Source organism: Euprymna scolopes, chromosome 20, assembly GCF_053919585.1.
Source record: "Euprymna scolopes isolate OS-2025 chromosome 20, ASM5391958v1, whole genome shotgun sequence".
Classification (NCBI taxonomy): domain Eukaryota; kingdom Metazoa; phylum Mollusca; class Cephalopoda; order Sepiida; family Sepiolidae; genus Euprymna; species Euprymna scolopes.
The window spans coordinates 46,461,707-46,481,405 of NC_136501.1; the positions used below are offsets into that span (position 1 = coordinate 46,461,707).

At 35.4% G+C, this 19,699-nt stretch overlaps 1 protein-coding gene across 1 annotated transcript in view; it reads right to left on the bottom strand.

The window, feature by feature from the left end:
* The window catches only part of LOC145241409 (actin-related protein 5-like), a 154,267-nt gene that overhangs the window by 124,441 nt on the left and 10,127 nt on the right, over positions 1 to 19,699 (bottom strand). Inside the window, exons 3-6 of the mRNA XM_080104337.1 lie at positions 16,048 to 16,136; positions 6,171 to 6,275; positions 3,499 to 3,610; positions 1,843 to 1,938 (exon numbers count right to left, since the gene is read on the bottom strand). Coding sequence (XP_079960463.1) covers positions 1,843 to 1,938; positions 3,499 to 3,610; positions 6,171 to 6,275; positions 16,048 to 16,136 — 402 coding nt within the window. The remainder of the gene's footprint in view (positions 1 to 1,842; positions 1,939 to 3,498; positions 3,611 to 6,170; positions 6,276 to 16,047; positions 16,137 to 19,699) is intronic.

Sequence of the window (19,699 nt, forward strand, 5' to 3'; positions counted from 1 at the left end):
TACAATATTACTAGTGCAGGTTTTTAAAGGGTTGAATTAGCAAAATTAAAAATAAAAGCATATGATTTGCAAATAAAACATTAAACAAAATGTTTAATCGTTTTACTATCATATTTTGGTAAGCATTAAAGATTGCGGCCAGACCAGAATGCGAAGAAAAAATATTCTGTATGCGCAAAAAATGGTTCTATGCTGTTTTGTTAAATAGGAATATTTGAGTTAAAATCCATTTAGCATTACACATGTAACTTGAGAAAAACATGCTTGATATGTATCAACATTATGCAAATAAGCGAAATTACATGACATCAGGTCAAATTTGGTCACCATTTTGTTTTGATTCCACTTATTCACATAATGTTTGCACATTTCAAGCTTGTTTTCCTCAAGTTATATGCATAATACTAAATGGATTTTAGGAGCTCCTAAGACTAATCTTTCCTACCTTGACAGGGTACAAAACCATCTTCGAAATCTAATGGGTGAGGATCTTTTCACCTCCCTACTTCCTATTTCTCACAAAAGAGATATTGCAAGTCTATCTCTACTCTATCATTACTTTTTACGGGAGGTGCTCAACAGAACTTCAATCTATGTCTCCCCCCTCCCCCCTGCAAAACTTTCGTAACAAATACTCGGCTAGCTACAACAACTGTATTTGTGCCTAAAACTAAACCTAAATTTCATGAACAAACCTTCCTTCCTAGATCTATTTATCTGTGGAACACAATAGCAGAGGACTACTTCCCAGCTGACTGCTACAGTCATTTCAAGTCTAACATAAATAAATTCTTGCTGAGCTGTCCTGTTATATAATTAAACCCTTCTTAAATTCTACCATTACTAATCATAACAATCTTGTCTTACCATCTACCTAACACTCATTAACCCTTACCCTAGAGTGGCCTTCAAGCCGTAACTCACAAGTAAAAAATAAAATCAAAATGATTCTATAGTTATAAATATTTAACAAAGGCAAGAGCATAAAACCATTTTTAATGCTGATACAAAATTTCTTATCACATTCTGCTTGGGTCATGATCTTTAATTCTAGTTTAACCCTAACAATCAGCTCCTCCTTGGTGTTGCAAGTATACGGTCAGTGTTTTTCTCAACTGTACCCCATGCAAGAGCCCATGGGGTTGCAATCAGGTGGAGAGGGGCATATAAGTTGGGACTGTAGTCAATATGAACATAAAACTGCATAGAATTGCAAAGAAAGTGAGTGCTCTCTATTGTGCTAGAAGACTACTCACACCCGAGGTCATCCTGTACTTCTACAAAGCCGCCATTCGCCCATGCATGGAGAATTGTTACGACATCTGGGTTGGTGTATCTAGCACTAGTCTCTCCTCTTGGATAGGTTCCAAAAAAGAGTCTCCAATCTAATAAGTCCCACTTTGTCAGCTAAGCTCCAATCCCTGACCCATTACTACAATATTACATCTTTATGCTTGTTTTACAAATATTTTAATAAAGCATGTTCTAATGAACTCGTACTTGTGCCCCCCTCGATGTATATATCTCCGACAAACCTGCTTAACAACGAAATCACACCCTTTCACTGTTGAGGTCCTTAAATGCCAGAAAACTTTCTACTGAAATAGTTTCTTCTCTCGAGCAGCTAGACTTTGAAATTCCTTACTGTTATCTGCTTTCCTGACTGTACTGATATGCAGAAGTTTAAATTTAATGTAAACCAAGATCTTGTTAATTTTTCCTAGGCATGGTCCCAAAGCCCCTTATGTCCCATGAACATGAGTAAAGAAAAAAAAAAAAAAAAAAAAAAAAAAGAAAGATTTTTTTTTTGTTGTATAATGTATTTATTAAAAAAACAATTACCTGGTTTTGGATGATTCTTATAAAGACTGAAGAGAGCATCGTTCCCGTAAGCAACCTGTGGAACATGATAACACTCGAAAAGCAACTCCGACATTTCTGGGGAGAAAAAAAAGTTTTAAAAATTATAGAAAAATCAAAGCATACAGGAAACACTTGCATTGTTTTTATTCATATTATTGTCCTTTCAAGAGAATTTCGTCTACCTTACTATTTCATTTGCAGTTGTGTAATAGAGGAAAATAATTAATCATACCAAATGACATTGAAAAGTTTTTTTTTTAAAAGTCAACAGGTTGAATTCGAGCTATTTCAAGTAATAATTTTAACAAGAGTGTGAAAATAAAAAAAATAGTATACACTATAGTATTTTTAACAATAATCACAAAAAATAACAAAGTTGGCATTGTAAAATTGTGACAAAATATTACATTCAAACTGTACATGAATTTAGAGTAATCTCCCCTTGACAATGATGATAATGTGTGTATACATTTCAAAAAATAACCCAGAACACAAACCAATTGATGTTGATAACTAACAAGATAGATTTTGTTACTTATTTTTTGTTTATTTATGAAATAGGGGAAATTATATATATATATATATATATATATATATATATATATATATATATATAGAAGGAGAGAGAAAGAGAGAGAATTCCTGTGAAAACCTGTAATAAATTTATATTACAAAAATATAAAGAGTTGTTTTAATGGTTTCACAAATAAGAACAGATGTCTCAATTATATGGTGCTGATCGCTTCATGGTTTGTCACGGAGCAGCAGAAAGATACAGAAGAACTCTTTGAAAAAAGGTATGAAGCATATATTATTCTTCTTACATATGAACTGTAAAAATATCCCGTGTGATAAGTCTGATACAACATGACTCGGTTTACACGTCAATATTATGTCCCCTGGCTAAAAAAAATACATACGATTTATACGTTTACTATCTGTCTGTTAAAAGCACAATATCTTACATCCACTAGATAATACATGACACGTTTTAATATATCATCTCCTCCAATATAAACCAATATACAACAAGCTGACTATAACCTCTTTTTTTTTAGTAGCATATTTAAAATCCATGTTAATTTTTAGATATTTGATTTTTCATTTCAATAAATGTTAGAATGGCAAACTATGAATCTTTTCCCAAGAAACAAACTAAATTCCATAACGCTTATCATTATAAATTGGCAACCAGGATGCAGAAGACTGAGGATGGAAGAGGTGATATTAGCAAGAATATGAATCGGTCACATTTACTTAACTCATTCATATCTTTTGAAGGAAGAACATACATACCATGCCAGTCAACCTTCATTGAACATACTCATTGCTTGTAAACATCTCAAATTAACCAGACAAACAATACCACCAAATAGACAATATCAAGGATCTGTTTGACAAAGTTCACGGCAACAATATATTCAATTTTCTGAAAGTTATAAAACTTTACAAGAAAATTTGAAAAAAAAAAAAAAAAAAAAAAATCTCTTTAACCATCTCCCAAATATTTCTATTATTATATTAAAAAAAAAAAAAAAATGGCTCAATACTATTGTAAATAATCTGCACATAAGTAACTACAATAAACCTTCCAAGGTATTAAATAATAACCATAAATAAAAGTGATGTACTCACGTTGTCTGCAGTAATTTGGATTTCCTAAAGCTTCCGACATGACGATAGGATGATCAACACAACTTTCAGTGTCGATGCCAAGATGATTGAAAATATAATCAAACACTTGTTCCTTGAAAAAAAAAGAAATGATTAAATAAATTCTAAATTTCACACATTTAGGAGATATTCAAGCTCAACATCAAATCAGTTTCTATCCATATTTAGACAACTATTTAAAAATAAGATACAATTATTTTTTAAATTTATTTTCTATACAACATAATCATTTCAAACATTCTAATAAAATGTCAGAACTTTATCATATATATGTATAAGTAGATTTTTGGTACAGCAAAATGGAAGGAGAAATTTCAGAGGAAACATAATTTAATTTAAATACCAAAAAAAAACAAGAAACGGGCAGGTGAAATTATTAAAATTTCCTTAAGGCCTTATCGTCTGACCCTCTAAGAGGAAACGTCAGAATGATAAATTAAAAACTAAGAAACGAATGAGGGAAGAAGGGAATTTTGGTTTCAGTTGGAAGAACAGTGAAAAAAAAAAAAAAAAAAAAAAAAAAATCTCACTGTTCAGGTTTCATATATATATATATATATATATATATATATATATATATATATATATATATATATATATATATATATATATACCATACTTTGGGATAATTGCGCCAACTAAAAAAAGTGTTCTTTATATGCGTGGTTGCCAAAAAAGCACTTTTAGCTAGTTAGTGCCATTACACCAAAGTACAATATATATGTTTAGAGGTACAAAATTTATACAAACATTTAAATATAAGTGGAAATCTGTTTAGAGCTCTTTCAGATATCATCATCGGGAGGATGTCGATAGCATACAATGAAAAATAATAATATTGGCAAAAATAAAGCCAACGGGGTGAATTATTTTTATTTAAGGTGCTAAAAGATGATTAAAATAAACAATTTAATTCGATAAATGTGTATAAGTAGCAATACACATGAAAAAATTTGAATGGCTTGAAAATATCTCAATAATGGCATACATAGAAAGACCTTAAGGTGTTAACAAAGAATCATCTTTAAATTTTAAAAATCTGATTAAAAATAAGGAACTTATGACTATTTTTGTGCCTTGCACATTTGAATATTTTTCTCTCTTTAAGACTATATGCATTTTGTCACATTTTTTACACTACTTTTTCAGTAAAAATGCTATATATTTGTTAAAACACAAGACTAAACAAATATTTTTTATTACTAAATATTTTTTATTTAAATATTTATTAAGTATTTTTTACGTGCATAAAAAGTCATCCATGAACACGTAAAAAATATTTAAATATTTAATAAATTAAAATTAATAGTAACAAAAAACATGTCTCCCCCCACCCCACAAAAAAAGGGACGGCGCAAATAAACAAAGGGCAGGTAACTCCCTCACCACTTAGGTAAGCAGAACAATTATATACAACAGAATAACTAGTAAAAAGATAAATAATAAAAAAAACAATAGATCTTACTGTTTTTATGTTAATATAGTTAGGATAAATGAAAAAAGTCTTTTCTATGTATTCATTCAGATATTAATAGTTAGATCATCTATTGATGAACAAGTTAACGTGGTATTTAGCTCAAAATGTCATGTGTAAATCAAAAAAAGTGAATAAGCCAGACGCAATAAAATTTAAACAATCAAATTTACAACTTCAAATCTCACACCTCTCTAGTGACCATCATGTAGTTTTTATTTCATGAGATAATTTGTACAAAAATATTACACTATTAGAAAAAATTCTAATTGTGGAATAGATTAAGATTTCTAAATAAGTCATGCTAATCCATTACAAAAGTGAGGAGAGATATTAAAAAAAAACTGTTCCATATTTAGAAATCTCATTATTTTGAAGGTCTTGTAGCAGTTGCATGGGAAACCTATATTGTTTATATGTTTGCACAATATCTTGCGTTAAATTGAGTTGTGGTTTGGCTTCACATTCAGGCCAGACTTATAAATATGTGGGAACTAAAATGCAACAGTGCAGACTCAAAATCAATGCTTGCCAAAAATACAATTCAAATCAGTTCCAGAGTTGATCATCTTATGACAGGACATGTCATCATCTTATTGTCTCACCACGAATGGCCTACTAGAATGGAACTCCAGGATACAGCATCTGTTTATTGATAAAAGCCAGCCTACCTAACAATTCTCATTATGTTCCAGTGTTTCCTGAAATAAAAGTTGATGCATATTTTTTAGTTGAAATGTTGGTGTTTTTCTTAGAAGATGGTGACCAGTTTCTTATTTAATATTCAATTTCAGCCAGATGTGGCTCGACACAGCTAACTCCAAGTTACATGTTTTATCCTGACTCTCCTCTTAACCAATCATTAATCCACAAATAAAGTCTCAATTAAAGAAGATCTTAAAACATGGACGGAAAATGATGGAAAAGGATCAGATGAAATAATAAAAATTAGGAAAAAGCTTTCAAGTGTTTTACGTTAACAAATAAACAGCACAAGTTTTAAATTAAAAATGAAACATTAAAAAAAAAAAAAAAATAACAGGTTAATCATATAAAAGAGGACAAAAGCAATTCAAGATAGAATCTTCCTGCTGCGACTAAAAAATTAAAGTGGGGGACTGATAAAATATAACAAACGGAATCGTAATCCAAATCATACCTGAACGTCATAGTGCGTAACAACATTGCGATCAAACTGTGTTCGAAGTATCCAACGTACAACTTCAATATTGCTGATATCATTACCAACTTGAAGTTCAGATTCCTGAAAACCAATGAAAACAAACCAATTCAAATATAGAAATCCAAACATGAAAGGTGAAAATATTAAAGAAAATGAAGAATATTTAGTCCAAAGAGTACTTCAAGCAATCAATTTAGTAAACAAATAGACAAAATGTTTTTTTGGTTTTTTTAATTCAATTTTCACCCCAAACAAGGCACAGTGTCACTCTGAAGTAGGGAGCTACTATCGGGGACATAAGTTGCAGGGGTATTATGAAGGGAGATAAGCAGTAATATGTCTGTTCACATTACACTTGAACTTCTGCATGTCAGTACAGTTGGGAAAGCAGAATCCCGGAAGCAAGTTCCAAAGTTTAGTCGTTCTGAGGAAGAAACTATTAAAGTAGAAGGCTTTCTTACACCTAGGGATCTCTACTGTGAAGGGGTGGGATTTAGCTGCTTGTCGGGTTTGTTGGGGGTATTCACGTTGAGGGGGTACAAGTGCGTGTAGTTTGTCAGAGCATTCACCATTAAAGTTAATTTTCGAATCACATTGCGCAGTATGGCTATCATTTGTGAATCACATCATGATGTACAACAAAAAAATTCAAGCCTTACAACAAATTCTCGTCATAGAGAAGCAAAAAAAAAAAAAAAAATTAGTAATTATATTTTAATAAAAAACTGCACTGAAACTTAAATATAAAAAAAAAAGAGAGATTAATGTAGCTGGTTTGAAACAAAATAGTTAAACTGAACAGCAAAAAATTATTTGTATAATAATTTGTCTCAGCAAAGTTGTATCTCTTTAACGAGATAAATTAAATCCATTGAATTAGCTAAAATAAAATTAAATTATAATAAATATATCTAATAAAAAAATTTTTTTTAAATATTAATACTGACCCTACAAAATTAAATTTTAAGTCTAACAATTAAAGCTGAACACAAATCTGACAAAGGGAAATGGATGCTTCTCAAAAACAAATTTGTTGTCTGCATTTTTTCAGCTGATTTAGGACGAATCTAATGCGCTGAATCCAAAAATTACATTGATTTTGCTCAATCAGGTCAAGTTTTTGAGCTATGATCACAAGTCCTTTTTACATTTTTGTTCACATGTACGCACGTGTGGAGCATTTTAGAAGTTGGAGAGGGTAAAATGCCTTGTCAAATAATTGTTTTGATTGGAAATGATTATTTTAATGATAAGAAGTATTCAGGTCTGATAGTTCTGTATGATTATGTTGGAAAGGGATCAGCTTGAAATCATAAAATCTCCAAATCTTTCAAAATACACAAAGAAGGACTGGCCTGTGTGGGAGAAATTGGTGCCTTGCAAAGAAAGGAACGTCATTAATGACCCTCTGGTGGACAGAGACAGAGCACTCTTCCCACCGCTGTCTATGAATATTGGTTTAATCAAACAGTTCACTGAGGCTTTGGACACTGATGATGACTGCTTGATTTGTGACAGGCTTTTTTCAGGATTGACCATGGAGAAGTTGAAAGCTGACATCTTTGACAGTCCTCAGATCTGGCAGCTCAGAGATCCAGAATTCAAAAACTAAATGAACGAAATGGAACTGAAAGTGTGGAAGACATTTGTTCTGGTAGTGAAAAAACCTTTCTTGGCAACAATGAGGCCAGAAAGTATATAGAACTTGTCAACAACATTCTGACGGCGTTCAGAAACCCAGGTTGCGACATGAGCATCAAGATGCACTACCTATTTTCACATATGGATTGGTTTCCTGAGAACCTGGGTTCAATGAGTGATAAACAGTGGAATATAAGGACCTGAAAGAGATGGAGAGCAGGTATCAGGGTCACTGGGACACAGTCATGATGGCTGACTACTGTTGGAATCTGAATGCTGCTGAGCATTCCAGGATTTTGAAAAACAGAAGTTCAAGTCCTGAAATTTGAACAATGGTGAAGCAACATGCAATCTACATATACATACCTTTATTATTGGCCATCATTCAGTTAACAGTAATCAATGTTTCTATCAGGTAACCAATATATGTTGTTGGCAGAACATTTTTTTCTCTTAAAAACATATTTAGGATGATATGTGTGGACAAAAATCAGCTGACAATACCACAAAAATGTAATCGATTTTGTCACAATATCTGATTTGTTTTCAAATCAACTTCTAAACAAGAAGGAACAGTGGGGCGTGTTAGTTACATGAAGTTGCCCATTATTTTTTTTTATTTTTTTTTTTTTTATTCAATTTTCACCCCAAACAAGGCACAGTGCCACTTTGAAGCAGGGGGCTACTATTAGGGAATTAATTAGCGGGGTCATTATGAAGGGAGAAGAGTAGAAAGATGTTTGTTAACATTACACTTGAACTTCTGCATATCATTGCAGTTGGGAAAGCAGAATCCCGGAAGGGAGTTCCAAAGACCCACAGTTCTGGGGAAGAAACTATTGGAGTAAAAGGCTTTCTTGCACCTAGGGATCTCCACTGTAAAGGGATGAGACTTAGTAGCTTGTCGGGTTTGTCGGGGGTAGTTACGTCGGGGAGGTACAAGTGTTTGCAGTTCGTCAGAGCATTCACCATTAAAGTATTTGTAGAACAGGCAGAGGGATGCAACATCTCGTCGATGGGACAGAGGTTGAAGCCTAGATGACAGTTCAGGACCTATCAAGTTGGCGACTCTTTTTTGAACCCTGTCCAGGAGCGAGAGACAAGCAGCAGATGCACCAGCCCAGATGTGACAACAGTACTCCATACATGGGCAAATGGTTGCCTTATAGAGGTATAGGATACTGGCAGGCGTAAGTAGTTTTCTAGCACGGTAGAGGGAGCCAACCTTCCTTGCAGCAGCCTTGGCAATGCTCTCAATGTATCTATTCCAGTTCATATTCCCTGTAAACGTTAGGCCGAGGAGTTTAAAAGAAGTACTTTCAGGCAATGTGTTCTTGGCCATTGCTATTGGTGGTAGAGAAGGTTTCTTGTAGTTATTGAAGGAAACAAGCTTAGTCTTAGCAGCATTGAATGAGACCAACCATTTTTGTCCCCATTCCACTACGGATTGGAGGTCATCCTCTAGTGCTTCTGCCATTTTCTTGGATATGTGTTCATTAGTTTTCCCCTCGTATCTGTTATAGAGAGTGGTGTCATCGGCAAATATACCCATCTCCGAAACAATATTATCAGGGAGGTCGTTTATGAATATCAGGAACAATAGAGGTCCAAGGATAGACCCCTGAGGCACTCCCGCATTTATGTCATATTGTTTGGATGTACGTCCGTCGAGGACAACTTTGATTTTTCTATTACTTAAGAAGGATTTAATTACGTTATGAATTCTTCCAGTGATTCCATATGATCTAATTTTCCTTAGAAGACCATCGTGCCATACCCTGTCAAAAGCCTTAGATATATCAAGGGCCACCGCTCTACCCTTCCCTGTTTTATCCAATGAACGGTATATACGTTCAGAAACTACAGTTAAGATATCTGCTGTTGAACGGGCTTGCCTGAATCCATATTGTTTGTCAGTCAGGAGTTTAGCAGCTGTTAGGTGCTGGACTAGGACTTGATTAACTAAGGACTCAAATATTTTGGCGAAAAGCGGGAGGAGGCTAATGGGGCGATAATTTAGTGGGTCAGTTCTTTCACCAGAATTCTTGAAGACTGGTACCACAGAGACGGTTTTCCAGCAGTCGGGAAAACAAGATTCGTTAAGGCATTTATTGTAAAGTCTGGACAGAACTGGAGCAACCTCGGCAGAGCATTTTTTTAATAGCACAGCCGGGATGAGATCTGGTCCACATGCTTTAGAGGTGTCTAGGTTTTTTATAATAGCATATACCTGAGAAGGGGTGATTTTCAAATCGTCAAGTGTGGCGTCTGTTCGCAGAGGAAAATCAGGGAGTGAGTGGTGTACCGAGTTCAGTGTGGAGTTTGAGGCAAACCGACTGGCAAGCAGATTAGCCTTGTCAGTTGCCGTGCAAGCAACCTCATGATTGTTTGTTAGTGGGGGAATAATTGACTGTCCATTATTAACTACGCTGTTGTAGATTTTCCAAAAATCCCGGGTTCCTAATTTCTGTGCTTCGATGCGCTTTCTGGTGGTTTCAGAGTAATCTGACTTAGCTGTGTCTATCACTCTCTTACAATTATTTCTAGCTTCTATAAACTTCTGTTTATTTGAGCTGGACTTATATCGATTGAATCTGCGGAACGCATGCTGCCTTTGACAAATGGCAGCTGCACAAGCAGAAGTAAACCATTGGGGGGAGTGGGGCTTGCTATAGTATTTCCGTGCGGGAACATGTGCTTCAATAGCAGTTTTGAACCATTCAGTTGTCTCATTTGCACACTGTTCCGCTGGAAGAGTAAAGATATTTTGCCATGGGGCATCTCTGATGAGCTCCCTGATGGCTTCCCAATCAGCCTTTTTGTAATACCTCATTGTTTTGAGTAGTGGGTCTTCAGTTTTAAGGCGAGAATTTAGGCTGATTTCTACCATTATCACAGCGTGATCAGCATTCCCGAGTGGGCTATGGGCATTTGTTGTACAGTCATTGGGAACCGTTGTCAGAAAGAGATCTAGAAGTGAGGCATGTTGATCGTGCTGGTCTGGGAAACGTGTCGGAAATGTAACCAATTGAGATAGGGAATGAGATATAGAGAAGCTATATGTGGCGCTACCAGCTACGTCTGTGTGATTTGAGAATCCTAGCCAGTTACTGTGGTGGACATTGAAGTCACCAAATACATGTATTTGTGCGCTAGTATCGAGGGAGAGTGCTATATCTATGCTGTCTGAGACTTTGTTTATTAGGGTACAGTCTTGGTTTGAGGGAGAGCGGTAGAGAAAATACAAGTAGCTAATATTGTGTTGCATATTTAGTCTGAAGCACATAAAGGCCTGGCCCTCTGATTCTAGTTTTATTTCTCTAGTTAGGGGGAGGGTGTTTCGAATATAGACTCCAAGTCCATGCATATGTCTGTCCGAGTCCTTACGGTAGAGTGGGAGATAACCAGGCATGTTAAAGTGGTTGGAGGGAATGGAGGAGTGAAGGTTAGTTTCACTTAATGCTAAGATATCCGGGGTGTTTACAAGGAGAAATGACTCAACATCATCTAAGTTAGTTCTAAGCCCGCGGATATTAGTAAATGCAAGCCTCAAGGGAGGAGGCAGGTTGGTTTTCTTTGAGTTTGGTCCTGGTTTAAACGTAACTTTTGCTTGAGCTGTCATTTCATTTTATTTTATTTAAAAGTTTCAGTTAGGGTGGATGAGTGAGGGGGTGCTGGACAAGTAGTTGTGCAGAGTACCAGACATGCAATACAAGTAGACCATCAGCTGTCCTCACCCACAGGATTGTGGCCTCAGGAAAGCCCACCGGGGATGAGTGCAGGGTCCCTTTCCATGCGCGACATGGCACTACAAACATCCCGATATTTTACAACTGTTGATGGAGCAGCCGCTCTAAGCGCTACCAAAGAGTTAGGGCTCCTGTACTATCAGTCGGAAACAGCAGCCAGGAACTGTCAATCCGGTACCCTCAATCCATTAGGCAAAGCCAGCCCAGTCCAACTGCACCGACATATATGGCACTGAAGCACCCCACTGTGTCCAGTTTAGAGGGATGGGATGTGGCGGGAGTGGGGAAAAGCGGCGTTCATTGCCCTAGTCAGGAAACAAGGTCAACCACTGGGTGATTCAGACGAGTCCCTGTGATAGTACCTATACGCCTGGCCAATAGGCAAAGAAGGAGTATGAAAGCCGGGCGATAGACAGAGTCTATCTCCTCCTTAAGCAGTTTAGGTTTGCCAACCGGTGATTTGTTTGAGTCACCAGCTCTAGGAAGGTTGCCGTCCAGGACTGAAGAGACCTCCCTCCCCTAGGTTTAGTTTCAGAGTTTTCCTTCTCCTAGACGGATGGCCTGGGAAGACCTACGGGTCCATCAGCTCCGAGGGGGTTCGCCCCGTGCCTGGGTCCTAATCCAGGTATTTCTGCGACCCCGCATGGGTAGTTAATATTTATTGGTTATTTAGGTTAATATCTCCTGGAAAAATCGGGCATTTAGGTTAGCTTCTACAGAAGATTTTCACTCCTCAAGTGTGGTTTAAAAAGGGCATTATTATGCTGACCATTTTCATTTTTACTGAGAGAGGGTATAGGTAAAAATTCATGCAGTGGAAGCAGCTAAATTTGCTACAGTAATGGATCGAGAGAGACGAGTTAATGTATGGTTAGATATAGTTTTGTAAGTTTAGCAATGTATGGTTAGTTATGGTTTAGTAGGTTTAGGAATGTATGGTTAGATATGGTTTAGTAGGTTTAGGATTAGGATAAAGTGTTAGAGTATGATCTACTTTCTATTAGAAATTCTGATTTGGTGCCCAAACCGGACATTTAGTAAGACTGAAAGATTAGATATGCTCAGTATAGAGACAAGAGAACATTTGATATGGAGTACAGTTATACCTGATAGATATAGGTTATTGCATATTCTGTAAGTATAGTTAAAGTATAGATGGATGGATAAGTAGTATTGTATACGAATGCATGGAATTTTAGACAATTTGAGTAAGTTGCCTTTAGACTACAACGAAGGAGAATGACTTCGCCTTTCTCTTAATATCCGGAAGTTTTTATTTCAATGAGTACCGGTTTAGTTTGTGTAATAATTATTGCAATACTATCTCTTAATAAAGAGATATTAATGGTTACTGTTCATTATAGATTACTTTAAGTCAATGTATTGGACTATGGCTAGTAAGTATTTACTTAGAAGCTTGGTTATGGGTTGGGAGTTATAATCAGGAGCATGCCTAGGAAATTTTAGGTGTTAATGGGTATCGATTTACGAGTTTGTTAGGGTTAAGGGCGGAGAGCAAGGACCCATCTAAGTTACGTGAGACGGATTAGGTTTAGTGTCAACTTAGGAAATAGAGCAGTTTTGATTTGTTAGTGATCAGGAGAAAGAGAATTTAAGTAAAAAATAATAAGGTTTGTCATGCAAAACAGACAAGGCAGTCATCTTGGAGGTAAAGTATCTATAGGAGGTACTTACTTAGTATATAAGCAGCAGTATTTTGTAGTTTTGAGAGGAATTTTAGGTACAATAGTTTCATGGCTTATTGCACAAGTCCGTAGTCAAGGTGAGGTACGATGTACTAATATTGAAACTGGGTTTATCTAATTTTAAAAGTAGTTGACTAGAGTGTTATTAGGTGTTCTACTTAGCTTAGGGATAGAATAAAGATTTAAGGTAATATTCAGGGTGATATAAGCAATTTCATGAGGATTAGATATATGATCACTGGATGTTGAACTGCTCAGGAGGATTCTTGCTGTTCTTTGTAAGTTTTTAATGTAAACATCTTTCTTTGTAAGTTTTTAATGTAAACATCTTTTTTTTAATGTAAACATCTTTCTTTGTAAGTTTTTAATGTAAACATCTGATGAGTATGTGACTAAATATGCAAAAACATAAATTTATCAAACTTGTTAGTCGCAACATGAAACAATATTGTAATAGCTACCTTTTGAAAAATAAATGACCAACTAAAATAACTTGATATTTTGAACTTGGAAAAATTATTCTGCTACATTATATATGCTCTAGAATCCAATAAAAAGACATTCATTTAGCTTGGATTATTTCAAAATGTTCAAAATTTATATTAAAAATTTTTTTTTATTATATAATAAACTTTATGGAAAATATTTTTTAATCTATTACGATTAGTATAAACTAAGTATGTTTCAAGTAAATGAATTATCTATTATATATATATATATATATATATATATATATATATATAAATTTAACTTTATACAAAACTTTGATAATGGTGTGAAGCAGGGTGATATAGCTGCACCAACATTGTTTTCGCTCTATTTGACTGCTATGCTCTGGTATGGTTTCCACGATTATGATATGAGTGTTTATATTAGATTCCGAACGACTGGAAAGGTGTTCAACCTCAGAAGATTCCAAGCCAAAACACTTGTTAGTGATGGACTTGTTAGGGAACTGTTGTATGCTGATGATGCTGACTGACATGGTAACACACTCCTCAGTAGATATGCAACTAGTGATGGATCTCTTTACAAATGCTTGTACCTGCTTCGGACTGACAGCATTAAGAAAACTAAAGTCATGTACACTCCCGCTCCCAATGATCTGTATGTGGGACCTGATATCTTCGTCTGTGGAAAGCGCCTTGAAGTCGTAAAAAATTTTGTCTACCTTGGGAGTGCCTTATCAAATGATAGCACTCTTAATGCGGAAATAAGACAGAGAATCAGCAAGGCATCTAATGCTTTTGGAAGGTTACAAGATAGAGTCTGGTCTGATGGTGATCTGACTCTGACAACTAAAATTTCAGTATATCAAGCATGTGTAGTACCATCCCTACTCTACGCATCTGAAACTTGGACCTTGTACCGGTCACATATAGAATTGCTCGAGAGGTTCCATCAGCACTGCCTTAGACACATTCTTGGTTTAAAGTGGTATAGCTTTGTCCCTGATACATATGTCTTAAAAAAGGCCAAAACAACCAGTATTGCTACCATTGTTATTAAGAACCAGTTGTGTTGGGCGGGTCATCTCATCCGGTTTGAAGACTATCGTCTCCCAAAACAATTGTTCTATGGTGAGCTCTTTCTTGGAAAAAGACCCCAGTACAAGCCCAAAAAACGTTTTCGTGATAGTATCAAGGAGAGTCTGGTGAGCTTTCATATTCCTGTTGGCAGTTGGGAGTCCCTAGCGTATGATCGCAAGCAGTGGAGGACACTGATATACAGGGGTGCAGAACACTATGAAGCAGTCAAAATAGACCGAGCAAAGCTTAAGAGAGCATGTAGGAAATGCCAAACCTTGCCGCCCAACCATGGAGATCTCTGGATGTGATCGGGCTCTGTTGTCTAAGGCAGGTTTTGTTAATCACATGAAAGCCCACGATAATACAGGTTCTACTGCTGTTAGTCTCATACAAATCAGTGAGCGTTTTCAGTGTCATGTCTGCTTGAGGGTGTGCAAGTCGCTGGCAGGGCTAAAAAGTCATATTCGGGCACATGGACTTTTAGTGACTGAGGGAGTGGCTCTCGTCTGACAAGACGTTGCAATCATCATTATATATATATATATATATATATATATATATATATATATATATATAAACTTAACTTTATACAAAACTTAAATAAAACTTATTTATTTATTAATAAAACTTAAATAAAACTATTTGAACCAAACTATTTAATAGCAAACATTTTATTTTTTTTTAATAAGGAAAAACCAGTTATTCCAATCCACAGTGTTCCATTTTGGAAAGAATAAGCTCCTCAAAATTCAAAAATTTGGCGTATAATAAAAAATAGGAGGCATACTCTTGGAACGCCACTTGTATATTTAAGAAAGATGTATTTCAGTTTTAACCATCAGCAATGATCAAGATCCAAGCACAGAAATATTAAAACAATTCAACAGGAACTTCATAAGAAGGTCACCTGATGAAAAGAAAATCTCAACGATCATAACCAACAGCCAAGTCATCTAAAAGGAAATATGGAACACCGGTTGTGATAGGAGCAACTGGCTTAATAAAAAAGAATCTTCATAAATACTTAGAAGCGATCCCTGGAAGAGCAAGCTGTAATGAAATACAGATAGCAGCCATAAAGGGAACAGTATCTATTCTTAAAAGAGCCCTCGAATATAAATTTAAATCATAACGGAATCAAGTGTTAGCTCCAGGAAGGAGCCCCTTGATCTCTTAAAACTTACTGAAGTAAAATACAAAAAAAAAAAAAAATTAAAATTAAAATTACCTTTTTGCCTCTCTGTTTGGCCGTTACATTTTTGAAAATTAACTGCGGCTTATCCATGGATGCCCATCCAGCTCGGCACTGATAAGAACCTGGAAAATTACACACAAGATCTATTATAGATATTTGGCATGAAATTTTTTTTTATACAAACATTATTTTGTTACATGTTTTGATGAAAATAACCAAACCTTTTCAGGTGAAGAACTTCTCACTACGATTGCATAAAGCAGATTAAAAGTACTAGTTCTATTCTGGAACTGAACATGTGATCAACTTATAAAAAAAAAAAATGTTTCAAACTTTTTTTTTCCCTTTATTAAAGCCGCTAGAGGGGGTACTTAGCGTTGCCTGGGTAAGGTGTGCGTGGTGCGTGTGTGCGTGTGTGTGTGTGGGGGGGGGTTTAAATCAAAACAATGATAAAATGGAAAATAAAGAATAAACAAACGAAATAACCCTGTTTAAATGTTAAAACTTTTTTAAAAATCGGAAAAAAAACAGCAAACGTGATGAAAAATAAAGAATAAGCAAACGAAAAAAAATGGCATAAATAATCCTGTTTAAATATTAAAACTTCTTTAAAAAATCGTGTGGGGGGGGGGAACAGTGAACGTGATGGAAAAATTTTAAAAAAAAAAGAAAAAATAGAAAATAAAGATTGAACGAATAAAAAAAATGGCATAAATAACCCTGTTTAAATATTAAAACTTTAAAAATCAAAAGAAAAAAAAAAATGTCCGATATGTCGGTGAAAATTTTTTTTTTTTCTTTTTACATGGGGATCACCACTTATCAAGGCCCGTAAGTCACTCGGGGATAAGGGTTATTTTATGTACAATAATCAATGGGATAATATCGTAGTAATAGTTGGTATTGGAGATTTGATAAAGCGTCTTACTTAAGGGGGCGATTGATCAGGAATTTGTTTATGTTGGACTTGAAGATGTCCAAATTGTAGTCAGGTGGGAAACAGGCAAACGGAAGAGAATTCCACAGGCGTGCACTTCTCAGAAAAAAGCTATGTTCATGGAATCTACGTTTTGATTTAGGCAGAGATACAAATGTGCAATCTTAAGACAACGACGCTGTCACTATAACAACTACTCTACGATCACATGAGCGAAGTAATGCCGTTTTTTTTTTTGTCTATTTCAACCAATTCAAGAAATAACTTTTTTGCACATGCGTGTTTGGTTAAATTGTCATGAAGGAATGATTTTTTGCTACTCTTCCTCATTGTGAACGCTATTTTCTATAGGAAATAATTGACCGTATTTTTTTCTAATTTTCAAATATTATTCAACTGAGACATCGCCCTTTCGACCTGGTCCGATGCCACAGAGAAAAGTTTTAGCGAAACATACATACATACATACATTTAAACACACAGGTACGATTTATATAATAGATGGTCATAAAACCATCAGCAATAGACAGCTACCAAGTTAACTAGCAAATGTATAAAACTTAGAAATATCACAATGGTTACCAAATACAGAACTCCAAAAATGTGATAGTGATGCATGTTTATTCGCACAATTCTGAGGCAGCACGTTCAGGACTACAGAACACAATGTAAAAAGAGATTGCTGGTATATCTCTGAGCAATTTCATTTTATAAATGTTAAATTAAGGTTTTTCATTCCTCTTCTCTCGTGGCTGAGATGGCTAGGTTCCAGGGTTTTTTTCCATTTTGTTTCCATCTCCACGTCAAAGGTTCGGGGTTCAAGCCTACTTTCCTACTAAAACTTTTTTTTTCTTTTACACCTCCAAACACCGGGCTAACGTTATTTTTTTAAACAGGGTTGTTTTGATCACCCCACCCCACCCCCAACACACACACACACCTACAAACACCCAGGCCACCCCGGGTACCCCCCACTAGTCTATAATATAAATCTCACCTGTCTGTTTAAATGTATGTATGTATGTATGCTTAAAACTTTTGACAGAGGTGACGGATTTTCACGAGATCGGTATAGTTTTAAAGCTTGACTCTTCGGACGATAAATAGTTAAAAATTGGCTAAAAACATTAATTCCTTCACCCTCAACTGGGCACTTTTCAAAAGGGAGGGGGTCACTTTTTTCATTAATATTTTTGAAAGTCATCACCTCTTTTCGATTTAATTTAAACCTTCGCCACTTCCAGTTTGGCAATGGGTGCAATTGCAAAGACGTCACGTTTTTTTTTTTCACCTTCTTTTCCTCCTTCGCATTATAGCTCGAGCCTGCCTGCCTGCCTACTACCATTTATTTAAAATAATTTTTTTTTTTGCTCAACACACCTCCAAACACCCGGGCAACACCGAGCACCCAGGCTAGTTCAAGATAAAATTTAAACATTATGGTAAACAGCAAAAATTTACATTGCACTTTTGACAACAACTTAATGGCTTACTGTTGCAAAACTCATTTATATAAGTTCATACAGCATCAAACAGATAGAATTTTAGCAAATTTTACAAGAACTTTTAAGAGGGTCCCAACAACTCTGAGAGAGAAGTTAATAAATAAAGATGAATTTTATGGTTTCTTCAGAGTAATTATGCAGTAAGCAGTACTATTATATATTATCTTATAGATTTTTAAAAAGAAATTGTTTGATGTCCTACTTACAGCACAATGAGGCTTAATGGGTTAAATTGATGACATTGAAATATCACTCAAATATTGTTCTCAAAAAAATAAATAAATAACTGACAGTAGCAGCTGTCAGTTAAAAACCTTGCCTTGACTATGGTCTTTAAACGCAGAGGACAACTGATGCACCAAGGGCACAAAAAATTAGCTACTCGCATTCAGCAGATCGATAGTTAAAAACGTAGAGTCAGCCCTCAGTTGCTTGTCAAGTGTTGGTTATGGATAGTAGATTTTTGAGTAACAAATCCTCTGCGTAAAGAGAATCAGCTTGCTAGTTAGCATAGATGCGAAAGGGCATGCATTGAAAACTACAGACTTCATAACAGCCAATTATAATGGAAGCCCCATGTTGGTTCAAATAAAATAAACTTTCAAAGACAAAAATACTTTGTTCATTTTATATACAGCCATTTTTCTTCCAGACTCTTCCTCCCTTTGTCAGATGTGGTACAATTAAGATTAGTGTTCCTGGACAGAAGACAAAATTTTCTCTGATAAAAGTAGAGATGGAATGTCGACCAGACAATAAAAGTTCAGATTTATCTGTGCCTAAATCTTTCACGAAAAACACCCGTCTAGCCGAATCCACTGTGAAAAATTTCCCCCAGTCTTTATCTGTGCCTAAATCAAAACGTGGATTCCATGAACAAAGCTTCTTTCTTAGAACTGCACGCCTGTGGAATTCTGTTCCGTCTGCCTGCTTCCCACCGGACTAAAACTTGGATGTGTTCAAGTCCAATGTTAACAAATTCCTAATGAACCACCCCCTTAAGTAAACACTTCTTCAAATCTCCACACTAACGTAATGTACTTGCAATAACCCTTATCACTGAGTGGCTTCCGGGCCTTGGTAAGTGGTGATCACTGTGTGAAAAAAAAAAAAAAAAAAAAAAAAAGATCAGCAGTGTCCATATCAGTTTTGCAGATTTAAATACACAGTGTGGGTTCAGAGCTTTTGAGATACAAACTGGTCAGAACTCATGCAACCCTCATGGCCCTTGACTCAAAACCAA